The sequence below is a fragment of the Eurypyga helias genome, unplaced genomic scaffold, assembly GCF_000690775.1.
Source record: "Eurypyga helias isolate BGI_N326 unplaced genomic scaffold, ASM69077v1 scaffold13892, whole genome shotgun sequence".
Classification (NCBI taxonomy): Eukaryota; Metazoa; Chordata; class Aves; order Eurypygiformes; family Eurypygidae; genus Eurypyga; species Eurypyga helias.
In genome coordinates, this window is record NW_010234152.1 from 1 (window position 1) to 26250 (window position 26250).

At 42.7% G+C, this 26250-nt stretch overlaps 1 protein-coding gene across 1 annotated transcript; it reads left to right on the forward strand.

Moving 5' to 3' along the window:
* Positions 1-8: 8 nt before the first annotated feature.
* On the forward strand, positions 9-25364 carry RMND5A (required for meiotic nuclear division 5 homolog A (S. cerevisiae); the record flags this gene model as incomplete). The annotated part of the gene is made up of 9 exons (XM_010161960.1): positions 9-18; positions 4841-4983; positions 10606-10740; positions 10893-10993; positions 16310-16476; positions 17197-17362; positions 19940-20042; positions 22418-22572; positions 23642-25364. Coding segments are annotated over 9 exons (1044 nt in total), but the record flags the coding sequence as incomplete, so codon positions are not given.
* Positions 25365-26250: the final 886 nt, after the last annotated feature.

The following is a 26250-nucleotide window of genomic DNA, read 5'->3' on the forward strand; positions in this document are numbered from 1 at the left end:
AGATCCTCCAGACCGAGAGTACGTGGAGACATCCCCCCTCTCCCCCCCGTTCCCCTCCGTCCTACCCCTTCCCCGGGGAGACGGGGCCTGGCTCCCTCCTCCCGGGTTAAAAGGCCCCGAGCTCGGTGCCTTTCTGGGCTCCCCGCTTCCCAGGGGTCCTTGCTCCGCTTGCGGGCCGGCCCCGCGGAGCACGAGGAGTCTCTGCTGGGGGGAGGTGATCTGGAGGTCTCCCCGCGGAGTCGGAGTTTTGTGTGCGTTTCCGACGGGGAAGAGGTGAAGGTAGGAACTGGTGTGGGCCTTCCCGGGCCTCGCCCGCCGTGTGAGCGCTGCTGCAGAGGGGTGTTTGTTCCTGATCAGCAGGTACGGCGTGACCCTGGTCAGCGTGTTCGTACCTTCTGCCCCTTTATGTTGGGCTACAATGGGCTTAGTCACCCCCAGGGGAAGTAAACAGCAGGGCTGCTCTGTTTTCTTTTTTCCCTCTCTTACTTCTTTTCTTTTTTCCCCTCCTAAGTGCGTAAGTCACGTTCTTTTGATGTGGTTGGGTTTGGAAGCGTTTAGGGTAACGCCACTCTTCATCAGGAAGTAAACATGGCCTCCTAAGTCTGGTCTGTATTTCACAGCTGATGTCGAGCACTTGCGCAGGCGGCCGGATGGCCGAAGCGCGCTATAAATGTGGGACATTTAAACCTTGCGAAATCCCTGAGATGGAGGTAACGCAGTGTTTATTGATGGAGTGGGAGGGGATGGTGCGACAGCTGAAGTGATTTACCCAAGGCCATGCAGGAAGCAAGTGATGGCTCGGAGATGACAAATGGAACGTGCAGGCTCCTGAGCTCAAACTAGAGAGCAAACTGTACGATTTCACTGTTTTGTGGAATCTGCTTCTGTTTGGTTCAGAGAAAAATGTGTTTGCTGTAGTCCTGTACAAATACAGGTGCAAAGCTCGCTTACAAGTGCGTATAATTCCAGGAACACAAACACGAGTGTATTGGAGCTGCTGTGTGTACGCAGCAATTTCCATGGAGAGCAAACATGAAACTCCAGTTTTGAGGCACGTATTTGGGATGAAATAACGTTTGGTCTTTTCAGCATTGTTTTGTAATGCGTTTCAGTAAATGTGTTTTGTGCTGTTTGAAACAGTTTGTGTGTTAGGGACAGTTGATGGAATCGCAGAATGGTTTGGGCTGGAAGGGCCCTTAAACACCATCCAGTTCCAACCCCCCTGCCATGGGCAGGGACACCTTCCACTAGACCAGGTTGCTCAAAGCCTCGTCCAGCCTGGCCTTGAACACTTCCAGGGATGGGGCATCCACAGCTTCTCTGGACAACCTGTTCCAGTGCCTCACCACCCTCTCCGTGAAGAACTTCTTCCTGATATCCAATCTAACCCTCCCCACTTTCAATTTAAACCCATTACTCCTTGTCCTGACACTACAGGCCCTTGTAAAAAGCCCCCCTGCCCCCCTCAGCTTCCTTGTCGGCCCCTACATGCATGTCTTCGTAACTGAGATGCTGACCCTGCCTGGAAAGCTGTGTGTCACGACCCTTATGCTTGTATTGATCTTTGTAGGACTCTGGGGCTGTGAAGATTTGCCTGTGAGAATCCTGTTGCAAATCCAGAGGTTTTACTCTCTTTGTTTAAAAAAAAAAAGTTCCAGTTTGCAGTTCCTTCAGGGTCTGCATTGGATTTTCCATCTAGACTTGGATTAAGAGTTTTTGGGACTGTCTTGTGAAGGCCCTGGATGTGTTTTCAGCACTTGCCAAATAAGCGACGATGATGTCGCAGCAGAGTGTGCCCCAAATAGAGCTTTCTTCTAGTAAGTACTCTAGAACGAAGCCAACGTGCTATTAGGGCACTCTCAAACATCTGGGGACTGTGTTCAGTTTTAGTGTCTGAGGGTGAACTGCCTTCACAGGTAACAAAATTCTTACTTTGCTCTTTAATGTGTTATTTACAATACATAAAATCTGCAAATACCTGTTCTTATTAGAAAGTTATATCCTGAGTATTTCTGAAAATTGATGGAAGTTGAAGTAGCCAAACTTCTTGATGTGGAGCTCTGTAATTCATGGGCCTGAACTGCAGAAATATGCTTGTGTATATCATTTAAAAGGAAAAGAAGAGAAAACCCTCACTGCTGAAGGAGAAATGAATGCTGGAGGACCAGATCTGAGAGCAAAGATGTATGAAAAGACCTTAAATAGGCAGCAGATATAAAAAGGAAGTGGGTGGAGAAAAAGAAACTCTTAGAAGTTGCTTCACCCTCCAGACTGGTTTTCTTTTCCTCAGTCACAGTGTCTCTTAACATTTCCTGAGCTGTTTTCATAGTAAAGCACCAGTACAGAACAGCCCTGTGAATAGGAAGACAAAGTTTGGTTTTCTTCTCTCTTCCCCTAATGTATGTCATCTCTTGGAGGAGCCAAGGCAGGATTGTGTATTCTTGGATGTGAGAAATGTGTCTGGCTGAGTAAACTTGGCTTTGGACTCTGCTCTGGGCCTAGTGTCTGCTCGGTCATGTGTTTGTTTTATTAGTATTTTTTAACTGTGACTAACTACGCAGCGTAGAGAAGCTGTTGGTCTGTAGTGCTCTGTGAACACAGAATTGCTGGTACGACTGCAGGCTTTCTTCTGCTGATTTACTGTAAGTAGCTGATAGTTTAATTATGGGCACAGGGGGAAGATCTTTTCTCTTGAGGCTCTGATGGCTTTTCCTCCATAGACGTTTTCATTGCTTTCTGCTGCAGAAAGTGTTAGGGGCCAGTAAGTCCCTTGGTTGCTCAGGGTAGAAGCAGTTATGCATGTGGGTTGTTTGGGTTTTAGCTTAATGGCTTTTCTTGCAGAAAATGGCTGTTAAGCAAGTGTGTTTTGACCTCTTTGTTTACTGGGGAATGAGTATTTCCATGTTGCTTGTTGCGTAATCTTGATGATTTTGTCCTGGCAAAAGTCATGAGAAGAGTTATTTAAGAGTCTTGCTGTGATTTTTTTTACATGTCTATCATAAAAATTAAATAACAGAAATAATGGTTGTTATTGAAATAATTTTAGGAGGCGGACTTTCTGTACTAGTTGAGTGAATTTTTTGGTTCTAATTCAGGATGCGCAGTCACATCATCGAGTGTGCGCTGAAGGGACTTTCTGTCCTGTGGCTCCTCGCTTGGTCTCTGGGAAGACTGTGGAGCCCTATTCGCTGTTTGCCCGAGAGGTGATGAGTAGCTTCATGGGACTGGAGGGAGGCAGAAGTTAAAGCTTTTTTTATTTTCCTAAAAGCTGTGATGGTTGTGAAAATGCTGTTAAAGCTTCCTCAGGTGGGGCTTGTGGGGGTGAACAGGAGCTACTGGCCGTGCTGGAGATGGGCTGGTTTAGTGTGTGACAGCAGAAGGCTGTTGTCCCCGTTGACGTCGGCAGCAGGGCTGAGAGTCAGGGTGCATAAAGGAAGGTGTCTGGAATAAGGGGCTGGTAAATTACTGCCTACCCCCATGATGACAGCGCTCTTCTGGATTGCCCTTGCTCTCTCCGAGGCATATTGTTCAGGGTACACCCTAAGAGCTGCAGCTCGTTTCTGTTGTTCTCGACTTGCCGGTCCCGCAGCAGCAGCTCGATGCGCCTGTGTTTTGCTCTCCGTGAAGTACCAGAAACTGGGCTCTGCTGGAACAAAAGGCCTGTTAACATCGGAAATGAGAAAGGAGCAAACTTCATGGAAAACGTGGGTGCTTTTTAAAATCTTTCCTCTGAAGAGTTGTTTCGGGGATTTCATGTTTTTTTCACATGAAGGGTTTGGATCCAGAATGTTAGGGAAGCATTTCTGGCCTGCTCCCCCCCTTCCTGTGCAGTTGAAGGCTGCGGAGTCCGTGTCCCTAACGGAAAAGTGCTTAATGTAAAATGAACTTTGCGGAAGGAGACACCTTCAGAGGTAAGACTGGAAAAGAGACTGTCCTTCTGTTTGGAAATCAAAAGCTGGAAGAAAGGACGTTAGCAAAGCACAGAAGAAGGTGATTTTTTTTTCCCCGAGTACAGCTACCGAGTGATGTTAGCGTTGAAGCACGAAGGGTGTACACTGTTAAGTGATGTGATGTGGTCAGGGGCTGGTAAACCTTTCATATTTATTATTTTGCCCACAGAATGGGTCATACAGCATTGCACGTATTGGTTGGACATCAGTTTCAAAATGCCACAGTCTGTAGAGAACAAATCTTGTAACGAGAAAGAGCGGATCTGATGTTCACAGTCAGGTCCTTTACGAGCTGCTTCTCATCTGCTGAGGAGAACTGCAGTCTGGTTAGTTGAACTGTTAAGGGCTGTTTTCACCAGTCAGGAAGCGCAGGTCTCGTACAGCTCAAACGCAGACAGAGTCTGATGTAAGTGGATAGCTTGCATGGCAAGAATGAGTTGGGCCCTCTGTTAATCCAAATTTTGCTTGCACCTTGTTGAAGTTAAACATGACGTTCTGACGTATCTTCAGGGAACTGCCTAAAAGGAAAATGATCTCGTAGTAGGTTCAGTAGCTTCCTATTATATCCTCTGAGGTTTGTGGATGGGGTGTTTCTTGGAGATGTGTTTATTAATCTGCTGTGACTGAGCCACACGAAATCTTTAATATTTTTAAACTGTTGCATTGTTCAGTGTTCTTGTGCACCTACCTGACTGGATTCCTGATTCCATGGGTGAGCTCTCCTGTACACCTTCCTTCATGTAAACTGATCATGCTTTGCAAATACTCTCTAGATTGCATTTCTTTCTTTTAACACCGTTTCTTGCCTTTATATGTTGTTGCACATTGAGAGATTTAATGTTATCGTTTGCTGGTGACCGAGTTAGTAATTCTCCTCTCTTTTTGTCTAGATCAAGATGGAGACTTGTCAGGGACAATTTCACTTGTTATGACACAGTGTTGTAAAAGAATAAAAGACACAGTTCAAAAACTGGCCTCCGATCACAAAGACATTCACAGCAGCGTATCCCGGGTTGGAAAAGCCATTGATAAGGTATTTATATTGTGGTTTCATTGTACTGTCACATATATTCGCTGATGTGTACTCTGCCTTACAAAATTGGGATTTATACTACAATGAGTCTTAATTAAATCTTCCTGTCAACTGCAGGAGCATAGTGTTGGGGTGTAAGTACTTGCTTACTTACTTAAGTACTAAGTAAGCCAGTTTTATACAGAGTGCTGCTTTTGGGGCAGCTGGAATATCTTAATTTCCAAGACAACATGCCCTATAGATGTTACTAGACTTGGTATGTGTTTAATCACTTTAGCAAAACGTTTGCTTCATTATCACTCTCCCCAAGAAATACTGTGTTTTTCGTTTATATGTATTGCATTTCTAGTTCATTTTCAGTAGCAAATGACTCAGAATTGGGTTTCTCTTCTAGAAGGCAGCTTAAAAACTGAGAGGATTTTTTTAAGAAAAGCATTTTGTACACACTTCAGGTGTGTTTTTGATTCTTAGGGCTTAATTTGAGAACACATAGTGTTCGTAATGGGAGTAGAGTAGATCAGATTTTTTTTGTAGCGTCTGTGTCTATGGCACAGCAAATAGTGAGTGAAGCGTATCTTTGGTTCTTTGAGACACTTTTATATGAAATCCAGGCTCAAGAATAACTGGGATCTGAATATATTTTCATAGGTAGATATTATTAACAATTCTTTGAGATGGTACTAGAAATTTTTTTTTTTCTTTTTGTGGTAAGTGATGACATATGTATACTTTCAGGTTACACATTTCTCAGTCAGTATGTTCTTTCCTGTAAGGTAGGTCTGTAGGCAAGGAGTCCTGTAGCTGCTTTTTTAGACATTCTTATGTGAGTCTTAGCATCTGGTTTGAGATGCATTTCATAATCTTACTAAGGAAGACACTAGTAAATGAGTCTTTCCTTCTGGACAAAGACATTTCCAGCATTACAGAATATTCCACTTTGGGAATCTCATTCAAACTTTGTTAGTAATGGTAATCTGTGAAAGCATCATTTAACAGTAGTGCAGTGAAGGGACCAAGTCCGTAACGCTGCATTATTGGGCAGAAGGTCTGTGCAACCGTTACATTTTCCCTCATCTATGACTGACCATCGTGGAGAGCTCAAACTTTGTACTAAGAGCTTTAATCCAAGTGTCACTGTTATCCAAAGCTTAAGGACGCATCTGTCTCTAATCCTTGCTGCTGTATCTAAACCAATTAACTAGAGTAAAATTCCATCCTTATTATTGGCTTGATGTCTGAAATAAATCTATCTAATCTTGTCCTAAGTTTGAAACTTTCCTGTTCTGCTTTAGCAAAAGGACCTTGTGCTAGTAAGTTGTCACTTGCTATACCTTCTTCATTTAAATACTCTGAGATAGAGCAGCCCTAGGTTGTGTATAGAGGGCGTGAATATTCAGTGGAAATTGGTGATAGTATTTCTTAGAGGCTAAAGAAAACAACACTTGAAAGTTTAGTAAGTTTAGAGATGAGTCTAATCTCCGAATTGCTGTTTCGGTTGTCACGTGCCTTTTTTCTCTAGTGCTGTTTCTGTCCTGCTGTTTTAAGTTTATTTACTCTTTTTATTTGAAAGAAGAGAGCTGAAAATAAAAGCATTTTTTAAACTTGCAAGCGTGTGCATTTGTAAAATACTAGAAAGGGTCCCAATAATCTGCTCTGTGCCTGTGGAGTGTCAGAAGGGCTGTTTCAGTGGGGGGGTCAGCAGTGAGCTCAACTTGCTGTATTCGGTGTGCCCATTCCTCTGGATTTTGAGTCTCGCTTAGTGACTGTGGCGTTTGCATCCAAAGGCTGGAAGCAGTGGGAACTGCACAAGTTCCCACTCCTGCTCGTAATGCAGGATGTACTTTTATGAAGTTCAGAGCATCGGTTAGGATTGTCTCCTCATATATGAACTTTCTGTTTGACTTTTTTTTTTTTTTAAACGCAGGGAGTTTGGATTTTATCAGTTCTTCCTGACGGTAGTATCTTAGGGGAGCTACTTTAAAGTGTACCCTGAAGTCTTGGTGTGTTTGTCAGATGAGTATGTGTAATGTTCTAAATCCAGGTGGAATTTAGTGCTTCCCTGGACAATGACACTTGAAGGAAGTCTTCCATATGTACTTAATGTGATCTCCCTGCTGGAAAATATGCTTGAAAACTGCCAGCAAAGTCTTTGTTGGCATCCGAGTCCCATAACCTATTGAAATAACCCCCTCCCCTATTACTTCACCATAATATACTTAAGATTAAACCAGTAGAAGTAATTAAGTGTAATTGATATAGTGAATTGATTCTCAACACATTCTGGGCAAACTACCACTGCTTCCTAAATAAAATGCTCGTTAGAGTTTAAAGAAGCACAGCCCTCGCCCTGGTTCATGAGATGGGAGTTCTGTTTCTGTCATATGTGGATCCCTGTTTATTTCACAGACGAATTAACGTCTCTAGAACACTGCTCATGGTTTTCCTAGCTGTATGTGCTCAGGCACAGGTAAACGTAACTCGTTACTGCCTGATTTGGGGTTGCGAAATGTGCTAATACAGGTGCTAATACAGATGTTGTGTGACGCATCCAAATGACAGTTGTTGTTTGATGCAGAACCAACAAACGTCCTACTTTAACAAGCTTGGATTCCGAAAGAATTTGCAGTATTATCTGCTCATGGCAAATCTCAGGTTAAATTTCTCTTTTCCAGCGTTGAAGGAGGGTTATACCTATATTGTGAAGTTTAGTCTGGTTGGGTTTTAAGTTAGTGTAGTCATTGCTTATGAACTTGGATGAGAACTAGATTTAGCTGTGGATGCCCCACCCCTGGAAGGGTTCAAGGCCAGGCTGGAAGAGGCTTTGAGCAACCTGGTCTAGTGGAAGGTGTCCCTGCCCATGGCAGGGGGGTTGGAACTGGATGGTCTTTAAGGTCCCTTCTCACCCAAACCATTCTGTGATTCTATGATTTGTCTGCCTGCAGAGTTCACTCTGGGAACAGAGGCTCCTACGCATTTGAAAGTGAAAGTTCAAATTTGGCATCAAATACGAGCTGTGTTAAAGTATGAAATGCCCAGACTTTGTGTGTTGCCTTTAATTAGCAGTTCCTGGAGAGTTTATCTAATAAGCTAGACCTTTCTTTCATACTAGTTCTACATGAATTGCATGCTTCTGATCCAAGAAGGGTTACCTTTTCTACCAAAAGAAAGAAATTTTCTCCTTTGAAAGGATATATTTGCCTTTGCTTTTTTCTTCTCTGCACTAGCATTTGTTCTGCTTCCAGAGCAGTTAGCGTACTGCTGGCATTTAGAAAACAAAACCGGGATGTGTAGTCTCTGGCGTATCATGCGTGCGTGGCAGTTGTGAAACGTTGAAGCCAAAGGCAAGCGGTAATTTGTTCTGACATGTGACAGTCACCGTAATAGGTACAGTCAGTTCTTGAAGCTCCTCAGGACCCAGAGGAGGCAGAGCTGTAGTGTCCCATGTATAATAAAGACCTCAGAAATTGTTTAAAGAAAAAAAAAAAAGTTATTGCAATGAGACCCTGGTCCAGACTGGGTTGATCAGAGAATGGCTGAGGGAGGAGGAAACAAAATTGAGGCCCCCGGGTTGTATGATGTGACTCGAACCTACAGCACGTCTAGGTTGTTATGACTCATTGTTACCATCTTTTGTCCTACTAAAACATCAAACTTAGGACAGGGTTTTGCAAAGGTTCCCAAGGCCCTTAGGTGTGTTGTTGAAGAACAAAACAAGGATTTTGTGGTGGAACTGAGGTAAGTGGCTCTACCACCTCTGCCCCCAGGCAGTGAGAAGGGTGTGATGTGAGGCATAGGTTCAACGCTAATGCTTGACAACTGCCCAGAAGAATAGAGTTTCTTCTTACAGGGTTATGTGTTTGCTAGGACTTGAAATTCCATGAAGAATAACTTGAAGTCAATTATTTTTAGATTACTGATGATTCCTGCCTTGGAATCTAAGTAACAAAAGCGAGCTTGGGTGTTGGTGTTCTTAATGCAGCTTCTGATATGCATTCTCCTTGGATTTATGTTACTTTCTAGTGGTGTTTGGACAGTGATAACCAGGATCAGCAGTGGTGGTGAACCTTAAAGGCTTCAAAGGGTTGGCACAAATTAGAACAGTATTATTTACTCTTCAAGATGCTTAAGTCTCTTCAGGATGCAGATGAGCAGCCTGACAGGTTGCTTGCAGGTTAAGACACCCAAGTGAAAAGTTGTTAAATGTGGGACTTGAATCAGTGGCAGTAATTTAAATGCTCATCTCGTTCCACCTCTGGAAGGTGGAAGAGGCAATCTGCTAGCCCAAGGTTAATGTTTTTCTGGAAGTTTGCTGAGAGACCTGAAGGGAGTGGTGGTTTTGAAGCTGTGTGCGCAGGTACGAGAAGGCTGCCCCTTTCTCAGGATGACACAGAGCAGCAGCGAAGGAGACACGGAAGGGGCCGGGGAAGGAAATGAATAAGAGGTGGATAAAAGCAAGATGCAGCGTGAAGCCGAGCTGTGCGGTGTGCTGGAAGCTGGCTCGTACCGACGTTGTGTTACTTGCTCTGCCTGCTTTGACAGAAGCACGCATTTGTGCTAGGTCCGCGTTCCCGTAGCGCGCCAGACTGTCGGTCGGCTCAGACCTGCAGCTGAAGAGCTGTTGTTTTCACTAAACTTCTGATTTCTGAAGTTCCTTCTCGGGAGAGAGCCGTAGTTACCAGGTCGTCAGGTCAGGCAGCAAGCAATGCGCTGACTTCTGGACTCTGTTTCTTTTGCTAGAGGTTTGTTTTAGGCAATGGGTGAGGGGTTTTATTCAAATTAACCTGCCTGCCCTAATCATAAAATGTGCTAGCAGTTAAAATCCTGGTTTATATCTTGGATTAGAATAAGTGTTGCTCTCCTGCTGCCAAGAGGCACCGTGCCAAGCAGTGCCAAGTGTTACTGGAGAGTCACCGTGATGATATTTATTCCTGGAGTATGACTGTAGGCCACTGGCCTAAAAATACACAGCAGTAGGGTCATCAGGGTTAGAGCTGTAAAAGATCTGAGAGATCTTCAAAGCTCATCCTGCTGCTAGGATATTGAGGTCTTCAGAGATTTGAATTTCATCTGTCATTTGGGGGTGGTCAGAAGTAGCATTTTCCTTTTTCAGCGTTGTCTACCCCCCAGCTATGTAAAAACCTCTTGAGTTAAAGCTTTTACTTCTAATTCCGTGCGCTATAGTGACAGTGATGCATCGATAACGCTATTTTGATTCTAGTGTAGGCGATTTTGGTTTCTGTTCTTCATGCATTTTCAGTTTTTATATATGGAAAAAGCCTCTTCTGCAGATATTTCCTTCAAAAACACATCATGGTCTGGAAACCCCTTTATTAGTTAACTAGATTTCTAATTTGCTAGCTAGTCTTGTAATTTGTCAGTGTAATTCCTTACAGTGAATAATGTTCAGACTGGAAACAATCAAGCCAAAGGATTTTTCCTGTACACAGGGGATAATGAAGAAGCTGACAGGTATATTTCACTTTGAACAGGAGGTAATTGAGGGCCAACGGGGTAACAGGCAGAAAGCATCAGGGGTGGAGACCTAGGTGTCCTGCATAATAAACAAAAAATTACGCGGGGCGATTTGTTCCAACCTATTAACTGTTAATTTGTACATTCCAGAATTTTGACTCTGACATCAGCAGCGTGGGGATAGATGGGTGCTGGCAGGCTGAGAGCCAGCGCATTCTCAACGAGGTGATGGTGGAGCACTTCTTTCGGCAGGGCATGTTGGATGTAGCCGAGGAACTTTGTCAGGTAACGAAAAGTGTGGATCTTGAATGTTACCGACCCTGGAAAATTACGCTTTGTCTTAGTGTCCTTACTTGGGTCTTAATGTTCCCGGTGAATATTGAAACTGTCAGAAAACCAGCAGCTGCTTCAACTGAAAACTGTCTTTGTTTTTTCAGGAATCTGGTCTATCAATAGATCAAAGTCAGAAAGAACCGTTTGTGGAGTTGAATCGAATATTGGAAGCATTAAAAGTTAGAGTGCTGAGACCTGCATTAGAGTGAGTCTACTCAGGTTTCTTTCTCCTTCTTTTTTTTTTTTTAAATGCTTTTAACGCATCCTCTAGCTTTTTACTATAAATATTGTCTCTAGTGTATTTTGATGTGTCCCTGTTTCTCCTTTGAGAGGTCTAGTTACTGAGTGAACCCCTTCCTTCTTTCATCCCCTCTGTGTCCCTCCCCATGGGCAGTGCTCAACAAAGGGCCTTTCTTAGATTAGGGATTAGTTTGAATTGTTTGTGATGCTGATTTAAGGTTTTGGGGAAGAAACATCACTTGGAGAAACAGTTGTCTGCCATGACAGTACTTAGCCTTACGGTGAGTCGTTAGTGAACCTTACTTTAAAAGGTCCAGGTATGAAGGATGCCAGGACTTGGGTATCTCCAAGTCTTTTTGGCGTCACAAGGCCTTTGCGGTGAGCAGAACTTGACAGGGGATCCAAGTTCTCACTTCAAGTTACTCTCCCTTTCCAGATAAGAGACCAGAGGGTGGGAAGGGGGAGCGAAAGGATAGGTGTCCACTTTGCAGGCTGCTGCTGCCAGGTAGGTGCTGATTAACACTGGGTGAGGCGTGTGACCCCTTCCTTGGCAGGACCATCTCTGCTGTATGTGAGCTGCCCCTGGGAGCTTGGACAGACACAGTTTGATTTCTTCTGAACAAAACGATTCAATTAATGCAAGTCAGTGGATAATGCTGGGTGCTCGGATGAAAACCAAGTGTGGGAGGATCTGAGGGCTGTCCATCAGCCTCAAACCAGGGTATTTTCTTGATCATAGTCGACTTCACAACCATTAGATGTATCAGGCGGTGCTGAAAGTGGCATTGAGGAGGGAAAGGTTATGAAATGTCTCATGGGCTACTGTTTTATGATTTACAGTAGCAGATACGTAACTGTGCAGTACCACTTCAGAATAGCTATTAAAAATATTAATAGCTATTAAAAATATTCTTTAAAAATAAGAAAGCCCTTGGCCTGTGTGTTGTTGGTTTTTTTTTTTTAGCTGCGAGAGCTTTGCTAAGCTTATGTTAGTTTGAAAAGTAAGAAAAACAAAACAAAAACCAAACAAAAAACACAAACCAACTTCAAAATGACTACTTAAAACCAGTGTTGTGGTTTAGGTCCAGCCAGCAAAATACCATTCTCACAATGAAACAAAGCAAATTCAAAATTTCTGTCTCATTCCAGAGCATAATTCGTAATACTGAAGATACCTTTTTTTCATTATTCAGTTAAGAATATTTTCATATTAACATACATTTTCTTTTCCTGTTACCATGAACCAACAAAGGTAGGTCAGTTCAGAGTGTATTGCCTCCTAAGCTCAGTGCACCACAATGTTCCTAAACTGGACCCTGGATTATGCCTCTGAGTCTTGCAAAGTTAGCTGTAAATAGGTGGCTTTTGAATATAGTTACACAGGAGGAAGGCTCAGGTGGTTTATTGCTGTTGAATTGCCTAACTGAAGGGAAGCAACACTGAAATGCCTGGTGTTACAACTGAAACAGGATTTACTGTCAGCTACACCACATATTTCTTGTAGTTCAAATAGTAACACAGCTGTTGTGAAGGATACTCTCTGGGGAGTAGCAACTTGCTGTTTGTCCATTCGCTTGAAGTCACTAAATTCATTTCAGCTCCAATTTGCCGGGCCTTACGCCTCACTCCTTGCTGCTTAATCCTATCTTGTAGTTCCTGCAACGTGTTAAACATTTTTCGAAGAAAGGAGAAGGCATGGTCCTTCTTCAAAGGAACTCTTATTCCAAAGACAGCTGAACGAACAGAGAATAGGGTGTATTGTCAGCACAGCCTTTATGCTGGTCTCCCTCCCCCACCCTGTCTCATGTCTGTTTGTAATGTTTATTGTGTTTAAATTCTTTGGTGCGAAAGCTCTCTTGGCCTGCTGCTGGGCACCAGAGGGTCCTTACTTAGAGTCATGCTTATGTAAAACCCATGGTTGTTAGTGAGGATGATTAAAATGTGAGCAAACTATACCGTTTAGGGGGTAACCGATGTCTTAAATGCTCAGTTACGCTGCAGAATGGCTGGTGCTACTCAGTGTATTTCCCATGTTATTTCCCAGCAGAGTGCGTGTTCAGGAGGGATAGAAACTGCTCCTGGAGGGTTGGCCTCTATGTCAGAGGAGCTTGAAGGGGTGGTGTTGTGCTCTTTGGGCAAAAAGCTAATAAATGGTTAAAATTGACATCAGTCAGTAGAGTTTCAGGGGTGCATAAAAGCAGCCCCAACCTGGCCCGCTCTAGAGGTCGGCTACTGACAGTAGCATTGAAGCAGGAAGCGGGTGTTACACAGGGGTCACTAATGACAGTGTCGTGAACCAGGAAGGGGAGTACAGCAGGGTTTACCCATGCAAAGTTGAGGAAGGTTGGGGTGAAGACAATAACCTGCCTGTCTGGCTCTGCAGTTGGTGCTCGGCTTAGCTGGGCCTTGGAAACAAAGCAGGGATGAGCTTCTCCTGGTTGCTGCCATCAACAGGGGGTTGTTAGAGTAATGACTTTTCCAAAAGACTTTCAAAGCCTGGTGGTAGAAGTCAGTATTTGTGTCTGATTTAAAAAAAAACAAAAAATAAAACCAAAAAAACCACAAACCCAAACAACAACCAAAAACCCTACAAAAACCAAACCAAAATACCTTCCCCTCCCCCTGTAATTGTAGTTGTTTAATATTTTCTTACTAATACAAATTCCAACACAAACATTATGCTTCAGAATTAAATTCAGTGTGACTGGCCATAACATTTTTCCTTCTTGTGGGGTGTCCAACTTGACTTCGTGGATGCCCAGTGTGGCCCTGCATCCTAAGCTGTGAAATCTCTCTACCTCCACAGGATCCCACTAATTTCCAGTGACTTTTCCCATTATAATATGGTGATGGGGGAGGGAAAACCATACATTGATTCTGGGTGGAATCTGGCCTTTCTGAGCCCAGGTGGGTCTCTGTGGGATGGTCAGGTGAGAATGACTTGCAGGCTTCAAGCTTTTGACTGTAATCTTTTGGGGAGGAGGTAACTGTCTTCTCTTACATCTGTAAAGCAACAAGGGGGATAGGTCCTGGTATTTGCTGGGACTTTTGGGGCGCATTTTAAACTAAATTAAATCTTTGCTAGGCTTTGAGAAATTAATTTTAACCAAATCCCATGTGGGAGCTATAAAAGGGCTCCGTGTACCTGTGCTTTGAATAGTATACTGTAAACTTAAAAAAGTCAGGTGGATTTGGGCCTCAGAAGTGAAAACACTCAAAGTATAATTTTAAGAGGAGGTAGGAAGGCAGGTGTTGTGATTACTAATGATTTCAGACAGTGGTAGGGAGTATGTGGGTTTAACGTTTTACACCTCACTTGTTGAGTTTTCTTTTTTTTGTTTTTCCATTATAAATAGGAACGTCCTAGACCAAGTACCTCAGGCCTTGCTGCTGTGGCTGCCTTCTTCTGATACCAGTCTGGGCTGCCACTCGGCTCAAAATGGAAAGCCTGCCTAAAAGCTGACTTGGAAAAATAGACTTTATCTCAGCAAGATGAAGTGCCTTGTGATGTGGCTGCAGATATTGACAGGGAGAGGATGGAGGCTCTTTTGATGCAATACAGATTAATATCTCATTAATGGGACTGTGGGCTAGTCTTACTGTTTATTGATAACAGGTTTTTGTCTTTCAGCTGCTTATTGGTCTGTGGCTGTTAACTTCAGGCTATTGTTTTCTTAGTTGGTAGTGAGCTTTGTTGCCACTATACCCCTTTTAAACAGTGGGCACTGATCATTAAAACAAACAACAAAAAAAAACCCAAAACCACCCTATGGTTAGTGAGTGTGCCCTTTCCTCCTGGTAGAGATGACAATGTTGACTGTCTTCTGAGGCTGCTCATCTCAAACTGCTTGAAATTAGGGACAGCAGGGCTTGTTCTTGGTTCAAAGGCTACGTTTGTCACTGTTTCCTACTGAAGGGTTACTGCTGTCCTTACAAAGCTTTGCCAGTAAAGCCAGACTCTCACCGCAACAAACTGGAAGTAGATACTTGCTCATTAATGCTACATCTTAATGCAGACGGGTAACTTGCATTGAAAGCTTTAGCAGTGCTGTAAGAATGCTTAGTTTTCTTATTTTCATACGGGTTGAAAAGAAGAGAAGCCTTACATGCCCCTTCTTTTTAAGGAACGAGTACTACCTCACTTCCTTGCTGAAAAGGGAAAAGCTCTTTGCTTAATGGGGCCCCCACAGTGAAAACAGTATAACTAATTAACACTAATGAGAAACAGATGTACTGAAGAACGTTGAAACTTAAAGTTCTTAAGAGAAAGACTGGGTTGATTTAGGCCTGACTAAATTGAATTAAGGATTAAAACCAAACAACAAACAAGGAAAGGGAGGGATAAAATCTAAATAATAACTTTTTATGAAATGCTTTGACAATTCCAGTTCGTTTTACTTGGTGTGTGTTTAAGAATTCTTGCATGTTATTTGGGAGCCAAACATCGGTGTTGTCATGGTTATGAGACCCAGAAAGTGAGAAATATTTTTATTGCCCAAGTTGAAAATAACACAGAAAGCAAAGTTTAGGCAGGGTAAAGTATGATGTTTTAACTGATTTCCCTTCCCCCTATTCCCCGTCTTGATGTCTATCTATGAGGCCCCCACCGACGCTAATTCTTGCATGTTATTTGGGAGCCAAACATCGGTGTTGTCATGGTTATGAGACCCAGAAAGTGAGAAATATTTTTATTGCCCAAGTTGAAAATAACACAGAAAGCAAAGTTTAGGCAGGGTAAAGTATGATGTTTTAACTGATTTCCCTTCCCCCTATTCCCCGTCTTGATGTCTATCTATGAGGCCCCCACCGACGCTCTACACACACATGCTTGTAAACATCGTGGCTTGGAGAAAAGGCTTGGCGAAGGAGGAAGTTGGAAAATATGTTCTTGAAAGTCTTGGTCAAACTTCTTCAACATACAGACTATCTGTAATTGCTAAGATTCAGAGCAGTATTTATCCACATACAGTGGATTCTAGCTATTTCTACCTTCCATTGTGCCTAATTCAGTCTTGCCTTCCAGCCAGCGTGTGTTGAATTTTGCAGGGGTTAACCTGTACAGCAGCACTGGAAGTACTGTTGTTCACGCGCTGTGTGCCCTGTGTAGCACTTGTGAAGGGTCTTGCCGTTTTCTGTGCTCCGTATAGACTCTCAGAATTTCAGGGAACAGTCGTATTCTCCTCGAAATAGGTGGTTGATAATAGTAATTATATCCTGTGGCGTAGGCTGACACTTAATTACTCTTGAGTTGTGTCCCACTGTACCTCCTCATTTTTTCTAGGTGGGCGGTATCCAACAGAGAAATGCTTATGGCACAGAATAGTTCATTGGAATTTAAACTACACAGGTTGTATTTCATTAGTTTATTGATGGGTGGAACAGCAAATCAAAGAGAAGCACTTCAGTATGCAAAAAACTTCCAGCCATTCGCCCTGAATCATCAGAAAGGTAAGTTTTCTGTCACGTTAAGGGGATTTAAAGCATTTGGATGTGGCACCTTGTCCTAAAATATAAATCACGTTCCAAACGTGTTTTGCTCCCATTATTTTCATTTTGTTAGAGGCAGTTTATTTTTGTATTTAACATGTATAACCTGAATCCTTACAATCTGAGTTTAATATTTTTTTTTTTTAAGAGAGCACAAAAATTGTATTTTGATATGTCTGCACATTTGCTTAAGCTTAAAAGTTTTTGACTCTTTAAATAATACATAGATTACTTCTAGAGTAGGCCTGCTGCCAGGGTAGAGTGTTAAAATGTCACAGAAATGTTCTTGGAGTAGTCATCTGCTCTTTTCTGCTGCGTGGGGTAATACAAAGAGAAATGAAACTTGAAAAATGTGAGTTAAGTGAACCATCTCCAACTGAATCTGGTAAAGCCTAGTTTTTAGGGTAATGTCTGTGTCAGAAAGCTTATTTGAAAAAAAAAGAAAAAGTAAACCTGTTTGAAGCAAATGAATGCTTGTGGAGGGGCAGACAACCCCCCGGTCGTGGACTGAAGCTCTCATAGCTGTAGACATCTGTTCTGTGATGGCTGCAGCAGTATTTCGTAGGGACAAGGATGTGGATTATTTATTTGGAGTATCTGCCTGTTTTCCCTGTAAAAGCTAAGTACGCTCTGACTTTTTATTGTCATATAAAGTAACAAACTGTTCCTTATCCCTCACAGATATCCAGGTTTTGATGGGCAGCCTCGTATATCTGCGGCAAGGTATAGAGAACTCTCCGTACGTTCACCTATTAGATGCAAACCAGTGGGCGGACATCTGTGACATCTTTACAAGAGATGCCTGTGCTCTGCTGGGTCTCTCGGTTGAATCACCTCTCAGTGTTAGGTATGCTGGCTTTCACTTGCTTTTGGGACCAGGTACATAGTGTTTGGGTTTCTGTTTCTTGTCAAGGACAAAAGAAAGTAGTCTCATCTAGCTTGTATTAAATAAAGAGTGTGGTTACAGTTAGCTCTCACAAGATTTGCCAGGATTAGAAATCAGAGGTTCCCCTGTGCTGTCCTTTACCCTGCACCTTTGCAGCTCAAGAGGGAGCAGTCATGGATGGATTCTGGCTTCCATAGTTTAGACATCAGTGCAGAAGATGAGGGTGGCAATCAGCCAGTTACTTCCACAGCAAGTGTGGGAAAGCTGTCCCTGTTGTTTAGCTGCAAAAAACCTAAAAGTCTAGCCATGATTGTGTCAGCAGTTGATGATCTTGGGTTTTAATCCATACATTACTCAAGCATTCTTCTCAGGAGAAGGCAGGTAGAGTTACGTTATGATTTGAGCTGCTAAAATTTCCAAATTACCTTCTGGACCTCATTTGCAGAGAAAAAAGTCTCTTTCAAGCTCGGTAGCTAATCTGCCAAAATGCAAATCTGTGGGAGGCTGTTGGAAATGTGAAGAAAAACCAATCTAATCTCCTTCTAGCTTCTCTGAAGATAAAACAGATTAGCTGCTATTTAGCCTTTGGATTCTAGTTCCCTATTACACTTGCCTGATGTCCTCATTTTCATTTCAGACATTAAATAGAAAACAGATTATATGTGTCTTTCTGGGCTAGATTTGGTACTTGGAAAAAGCTTTGCTACCTCTTCTTTTTTTCTTCTATATGTTTTATTTTTATGGTTTGCATGTTACTATTATTAGAGTTCTGTGCTTACTTTAGAGCTCTCAAAATTGTCAAGCCTTCTGCTTCTCCTGTTTGCACCTCTGACACAGTGTAGAACAGAAGCGACAAAGGGAGCCGTTTTGAGTTAATTGTCTTTCTACGATAAACTTTGAGTTTCAGTTCGAGGACTTTATAGATTGCAAAAACTTCTATCTCTGGGTCTTGGTTTTCATATTTTTCCTGTTCCAGTCAAATTAACAGTCCGTTATATTTTAATTGCTCATTCACTGATACTGTAACACAGTTTTCAGTGCAAATGGCCAAGAGATTTTTGAAGTGGAAAATCCCTGTTATTGATGTTTGGATTGGTTGGACATTTGCTTTGTGCGTGGGGCGAACTCGCACTGAAATGTATTTACTGTCAGGGTGGTATCGGTACTCTTGTCATAAGCAAGACTGTTTTAAACTGGCGTGACCTTCGAGCACTGCAAATCCTGTAGAAATTAAACCAGCTTGAAGTTAAATCCCTGCTATAAAGTATATTGCGTTCTAGTACATGGGTAGGAGTCACTTTTTAAGGCTGATTGGTTTCTCCAGTATGCATCTAATCCTGTACAGGCCTTGCCATCTGAGTGACTGCATGGAGGCAGCGACAGTGCTAAGGAGGTCATGGTTAAGGATCTTGAAGGACTACAGTACACCGTTTGAATTTACTATTTACTTGAGTTGTTACACTCTTAAAGGGCTCTTACAGAGATGTTTTCATACATGGAAGCAGTAATGCTTTTATTTCTACAAACACTATTTGTCTAAACTCTCCACAGGGTTAACACAAGTTACACTCAGGGCTGAAATAACCAAAAAGGAAAGTGTAAGGTTTAAAATGGCCAGTCAGAGGTGAGGGATATGAATATTTTTCTTTAATTAGCTAAGGCAAGAGATCCATAGGTTTCAAGCACATCCTCCCCAAGTAAACTAGCCAGAATGTTGCTGCAGAAACATAAAAACAAGTGCCTGGAGGGGCAGAGCAGAGAGGAAGGTCGTGACTTCTGTAGACAATAAAACTTGCACAAATAGTAAAATGATCTGCCAGAGAAACAGCAGCCTGATACCGAGGTCAAATCCTGTTTCTGTTGCTGCTCCAAGCCAATAGTACTGTCATTAGACATAAATCCACCAAAACATCTGTTAATTTGTGCAAACTCAGTGTCATACTTGCTTTTGTAACACAGTGACAGATTTCAAAATAATGTGGTAAGTTCTGGTAATGGGTGACTCCCAGAGCAGGCTCAACTGTTGGGGCACTGCCTTTGGTCAGCTGTGCACTGCCAGTCTTGTTACAGGCCGTGGTTTCCTTCTTTTCCTTGCCTTCCTATGGTTTTTTCTATACTTGTTTTCATGATTTAAGGGGAAGGTGGAAAGACAAGTTTCTTTGCATGGTAATTACATGTAATTAAAGGATGATGGGTTGTGTGTATGTGTGAGTTACGTGGAAACTCTTAGGCTCTTCATAGTTAAGACAGCAACTACTGATGTCTACCTACGGTACAGCTCAAAATCAAAGTAGGTGGTGTATAAAATCATTCTCAGAGTAGGGATGAACTGTTGTTTTCAGTCCATGAGGGCCCTGGCCTGCGATGCAAGGTCACCTGATAACCTGTGCCAAAACTCTTGCTTGTTGTTCTTGAAGGGAGCTTAGAAGTACAGACAAGAGTAGTACGACATGTGTCCCAGTTAACCTTTAAAGCAGGAACACAAAAAATGCTAGTTTCCTAACAGGCGCTTTATGTTAACATTGCCTCTTTCCGCAGTTTTTCAGCAGGTTGTGTAGCATTACCAGCTCTAATTAATATCAAGGCAGTTATTGAGCAAAGGCAGTGCACGGGCGTTTGGAACCAGAAGGATGAACTACCGGTGAGTCGATGCTGAGCTATCCCAGGGCAGATTTCTAATGCTGAATGCGGTTTTCAGGTTTCTTTTATACTGAATGTTAAGGGATGTTACGTCTGCCACCTCCAGCAGCTCCTGGGCTTGGCACTTCCCACTGTACAAAGATCCTGGGGTCTTGTCCCAGGCTGATGGACCTGGCTGCTGGTTTCCTGCGTGTAGGTTCAACCAGTAGCAGAGCTGAGCATGGATCGCAGACACCTACCCACGCACACGCACAAAGGACACTGATAGGACCGGCTACACTGGCTGCTGCAGATGAGGCCCTGCCTTCAGCACCCACATACGGGACTTGCATAAAACATCAGTGTAGGCAGCCAAGATCCCTGCCTCCTCTTTGGCTGGGGAAGATTGAAATTGGTGGAAGCACACACACCACTCTGGATTCACAAGAAATGTATTTTGTCGACCCTCAAATACTGGCATGGCCCTTTTGTACCCCTTTCTGGCTGTTCCTCCTCCACTCCCTTCCCCTGCATGCTTCTCCTGCAGTTTATATAGTTCTACTAATCCTCTCTCCTCCAAGACCCTCAGGTTTGCGTTCTTATCTGTTACAAAGTCCAGGTTTGGTTGTAGTTTCTTGATGACTTATTAATTAGTGTGACTGACAAGGTTTGATTGTTGTTACTGTCTCTGTTACATTTGTCTTCCGGGTTTGTATTTCTCAGTTTTGTTTGTTGCTCTCCTGTTTACTGAAACATGATCACAGAATGGTTTGGGTTGGGAGGGACCTTAAAGATCATCTAGTTCCACCCTCCCTGCCATGGGCAGGGACACCTTCCACTAGACCAGGTTGCTCAAAGCCTCATCCAGCCTGGCCTTGAACACTTCCAGGGATGGGGCATCCACAGCTTCTCTGGGCAACCTGTTCCAGTGCCTCACCACCCTCTCCGGAAAGAACTTCTTCCTGATATCTAATCTAAATCTACCCTCTACTTGTTACCCCTTTGGCATTGGAAGGATCAAATGACCTTAACAAAAGTGATGCTGTCACCTTCTGGTTATGTCACACGGTCAGCGTAGGGCTGTTTCAGTGTAACTGGAAAGGAAATGCATCCCACTGAGAAGCAGTCACTTCTCCTAGCTATGCTTCAGCTCTGTCCACGAGTTGCTTTGCACTCTTTATCTGGCAGACAGGAGATGAAAGAATTAGTGCTACATCTGGGGGCGGGAGAACGGAATGGGGATCCAGTGCATTGTCCTTCCTGCACAACTCATTTGTATCAGCTGAAATGAAGTTCAGTTGTTAGGAAACCCCAGCTTCCCTTTGTAGCGCTTACCAGGTATGTGCGGCTCTCTGGCGGCCTGCTCCTGGTTTGGGAAGAAAACCTATTGTGTGCAGACTGGGCATGAACCGAGCTAGCCTCTTTGATTGCAGCTGAGGGAGATTAATTTAAAGCCTAAGTACGCGTGAGTTTCTCCCAGCTATGTTTTCTGTAACACTGAGAGCGTAACCTCCTCGTGAGACAGATTCATGCCCTGCCATCCAGACAGGAATGATGCGCTAGGGAGCGTTTGGGAAAAGGTTGCTGTCAGATGCAGATCAGTTAGCAGTATTTGTATGCCTCCTTGCATATTCTAAGCCTAACAGTTTCTAGTGGTACTGCTAAGGCAGTGTGGGAATGGGCAGCCTTATTTTCAGTGTGCAATGGCAGAGATTAAGTAGTGTGAAAAGGTTATATTGTCAGATTCTGCTGAAGGTTAAACCTGTCAGAACCCGGAGCTGCAGGTACAGGAGCTGTGCTTTTTGCAGTTCTCGGTCAATTCCTGAAGTCAGGGACCCCTTCTTCTCTGTGACACGTCTCTTCCTGAAATCACTTGATCCTGATGGCAACAGTTGTGCTGTACCAGAGTCTTCTGTGCTGGCACTGAAAAGAAATGATTCTGATACACTTCCTTACTGACATGACATGTAGGTGTTGGGAGAGTCTTTCAAGTAGCTGTAGAACATCAAAATAATAAATCTGGGGTTTTTTCTCCTTTCACCCTTAAATGAAATCCATCATCTAAACCACTTTGGAAATCACTGACTGCGAAGTACAGAAAGTCTTGTTGGGTTGTCAGCTCAGTTCTCCTGCCAAGGCATAGATCTGCACTAAAATACGCACTTGTCCTTTGGCAGAATACTTTGCATTGTTGGGGTGGGAAGTAGCAACATTAATCAACATTTTAAGATCACAATTAAGTATTTCTGGCTGGGAAATTGTCAGGCATCCACACAATGGATTTTGCTGCCTTCACAGCTCAGTTGTGAAATCTGTTAAGTAAGGGCCATGACCTAAAAGGGATAATTGTCTGGAAATGTGGTTTCCCAAGATAAATTATGTTAATTCTTTTCACAGATTGAAGTGGACCTTGGTAAAAAGTGCTGGTATCATTCAATATTTGCCTGTCCCATTCTTCGTCAGCAAACAACAGATAATAATCCACCTATGAAATTAGTCTGTGGTCACATTATATCAAGAGATGCTTTGAATAAAATGTTTAATGGCAGCAAGTAAGTACCATTCTTTTCTTTCAAGCAACCTCAGGGCAGAACTTTGAGAAAACTGAGTCCATAGCTACATAATTGGTGGAAACTTGTTACTCTTGGACAATGACTTAAAAAACAGATAAGCCAGGTTGATGAGCTGGAGGAAGGTGTAATGAACCCTCTGATGTTGTAGAGAGTGAGATTTCATGGAGGAATGCAATGAACAGAGTACTTATCCAAGTTCTAAGTACCACTGTGTTGTCTTAAATTCAAAATGGAGGCTTTTACATTTTACACACACAGCTTTTTGTTGGGAGCGAGGTTAGTGATGCCTGAAACATCCCTTGAAAATAAAATTAAGACTCTGGGGACACAGGACTTAGTAATGGAGCAGGTAATTACCACCGTGGAAGTAGTCCTCCTTGGATATCAGTGGGGTGCCTGCAGGCTTTTGGGAAGGAGGAAATGGGAGGGAGAGGGAGCTATGCAGATTTCCTTCGGGGAGAACCAGTGGTAATTTGAATATATGCAGCTTCCATGGGGGCTGTCAGCTTAATTTAGAGCCCTAAGTTTGGCAAAATCCAGTGTGAAGATAAATGATGCTGTGAATGAACGTGTTGAGTGATGTCTGTGTTCTTTGCCCTGCCAGCAGAGCCTAAAGGTATGCCATCGTGGGTGACTTGAGCCGTTCTGAACCAGTAAACTTGCTGCTGCGCTATTCCTGTCCCAAATCACTCATTCCTGGTGCTTTCATTGATCAGCTTTGGTGACAGCACGGCTCTGACACCATTAATTGGGGGAGGCTCTGAGGCTCAGACTTAGAGGTGGGGGGAAGAAAAGGATCAACGCTAGCAGGAATAGTCTAAGCAGGTGGAATTCCACCAGTGGAGACCTCTGCAGCCTCAGCTAAAGGTGACTTTTAGTGGAGCCAGGTAAAGCATTATGGGTTAACAATCCACTTGTTTCATGCTGCAGGAGGAAAAAAAAACCCACGACTATCACTGCAAACTCCTCGTCTTTGTAAGGGGTGAAAAAGCTTAATGCTCTGTTGCCGTACATTGCCACGTCTCTAACGTGTTGCCTCTGTCCCCAGGTTAAAATGCCCCTATTGTCCGATGGAACAGAGCCCGGGAGATGCCAAACAGATATTTTTCTGAAGAAAAGTTTCGTTATGCAGTTTGTAAGTGACACTCTGGATTTCAGGTGCATTTCAGGAGAATTAAACCACACTTGTTCCATTTTATGCAGCAGACTGAGGACTCCTGTGTTTGTATAAGCTAATGCTACGGAAACTTTGCCAACATTTAGTATATACATACCAAGTGAAAATGCTACAGAAATATTATTACCATAGGGCTTTACTATACTCTTGGTCTCCATACCTGATCAAGTTACTACACCAGCAGTTGTCATTCAATGCAGGTTTTTGTACTTAATTATATGGTGACTTTTTACTTTTTAAAAGCAGAAATTGATCACCCCCATTTGTTTAATATTCTTCCTGCTGTTACTTCACCATCCTATTGATAACTGTCACCTTAGAGAACGTTTGTGGAAAAAGTTTTATTTCCTGTAATGTGTACATAATTAAAGGTAAATACTTCAGGAAAAAAAAAAGTTTGATAAATTGAATAGTGGTTATAAAACTAATTTGTATTTTTTTCGCTGAAAAAGCTGTGATATATTCTGAGGTTTTTTTTTCTTTAAACATTTTTTTTCAACTTTTACATAGAATTCAAAGTAAATGTGCATATATATAAAGTATATAAAATATATAGCCCCAAGGGGCTACCTGTTAAAATCCATCACTAATTTATAAGGGTGGTGTGTGGTTAAATTACTACTGGAGCAGAGAGGGAATAGGAAAATCCTGTTCCTTTTGGTTTCACGATCAAGAAGTGTCTGTGTAAGAGAACATTCAATAAATTCTGAAGTGGAAATGCTTTTAGTCGATGACATCTGCTCTCTGGCCTTTGTAGTCACATTCTTTGAACTTTGTATTCAGGATTAGGCTATAAATGTCATGTTGCTGTATAGTTTAATAGTCATTATAGTGTGCTATTTATAAACAGTTATCAAAACCAAATAAACTGTAGAAGTATTCATTGTTAAATGGGGGAAAAGCATGTTCTGATGCAGTCTACTGATCGCGACTCTGCACTTGGCAGAACTGGGCCCTACATCATATATTAGGAAGTAGCGAGTTTTCTGTAGCTTGAGAACACTTTGCTTCTAGCCTTGTTTTTGTAGTAGAATATTACTGCCATTTGCCACTTTTTCTGCTAAATTTGTCATATTGTTGACTAGGTAAATTTGTACTCATGAAAGAGACGTAGATCATGGCAGTTAAATCTTTTCTAGCGTGCATATATTTGTATTTATTGCACTGTCCTACAGTAGGGCAAGCAGCCATAAGGCATGCGAAGCTACATGTAAAACTATATTTCTGTATTGTGTAGTTAAAACCAAACCAACCCCAGGCTTCTGTGGTCGAATACTGACACACTGGTTGAATGCACTAGCACAATGCACTACAGAGAAGACCGTCTTTGAGAAATCTACACCTTTTCCATTTGTGTGTCACCTGACTTGAGCGACTGAGTTGGACTCCACCGGAGCAGTGACAATGGACATCCCTAAGAGACGTTAAAGAGGAGCAAGTCAAGGCACACAAATTTTAAACTTCAAATGTGTTTGATACATGTGAAAAAGACAGGTGTGTGATTTTTCTGCAAAACTTACATTGTATTCACACTGAGTTCAAAACCAAGTCGTAAAATCAACAATAAACGGGTGAGGATATTATTTTCCATGTAGGTTTCCTAGTCTTGCTGAAATTTCTTTTAATCTTTCGGGTGGAATTGCTTAGTGCTTTGGATTGATATGAAGTATTTTAAAAAAAGCAAACCCTAACAAACCCCTGAAAGAACCACTCTGAAGTGTAAGTGCTGCGTCTCCGTCTCCCTTAGGCTGCTGGTGTTTTGGCACTGGTGCAATTGCTTCACGTACAAAGATGGCACAGGTTTTTACGTGTCCATAGGGTACAAATTCAACTTACCTATTAGAGTGTTCTTAACACAGAGTGGGCCTGTCTTCCCTTTTTTAAATAGTGCTTACTATAGATCCATAGCTAATTCAAAACCTCAGCAGTTTTCACCAGGTAACTGCAGATCTTCCCCTTGCTGTTTACTTGGAGAGTAACTTGCAGTTTCGATGCTCCACCAATAGGTGATGCTAGCAGTTTTATATAGAATGCGTATGTGCTTCCAGGAGTGGGATATCGGGCTGGGTGTTTGTGAAACACGTCTGCGTTTGGGTTGTTACAGCTATCCAGTTTGCTCTTTGAGGCGAGCTGTCTCCTACTGCTGCCTGATATTCTTCTGGTAACTAGAGAAAGTTCTTGCACGAGGAAGAGTGAATCATACTCTGAGGTTTTCATATTTAAGATGCAGTTAGCACCTGATGTGCGTACGCATTCTCTAACAGGGTTTGGGAATATCTGTAGTAAAAAAGTATTTGATTTGAAAGCTACAGCGAGGTCTGTCTCTATTACACTTTTGGACCAGATTGTGAAGCCTTTAACTAGTCGCTTTGTGCTTTTACGGAGAGTGCTGCATAAGCGAGAGAGACTCGGCACGTTTGTGTCTGTATGGAGATCACCCCGTCCCTTCTGCATACTGTCATCACCCTCCTTTGCAAAAT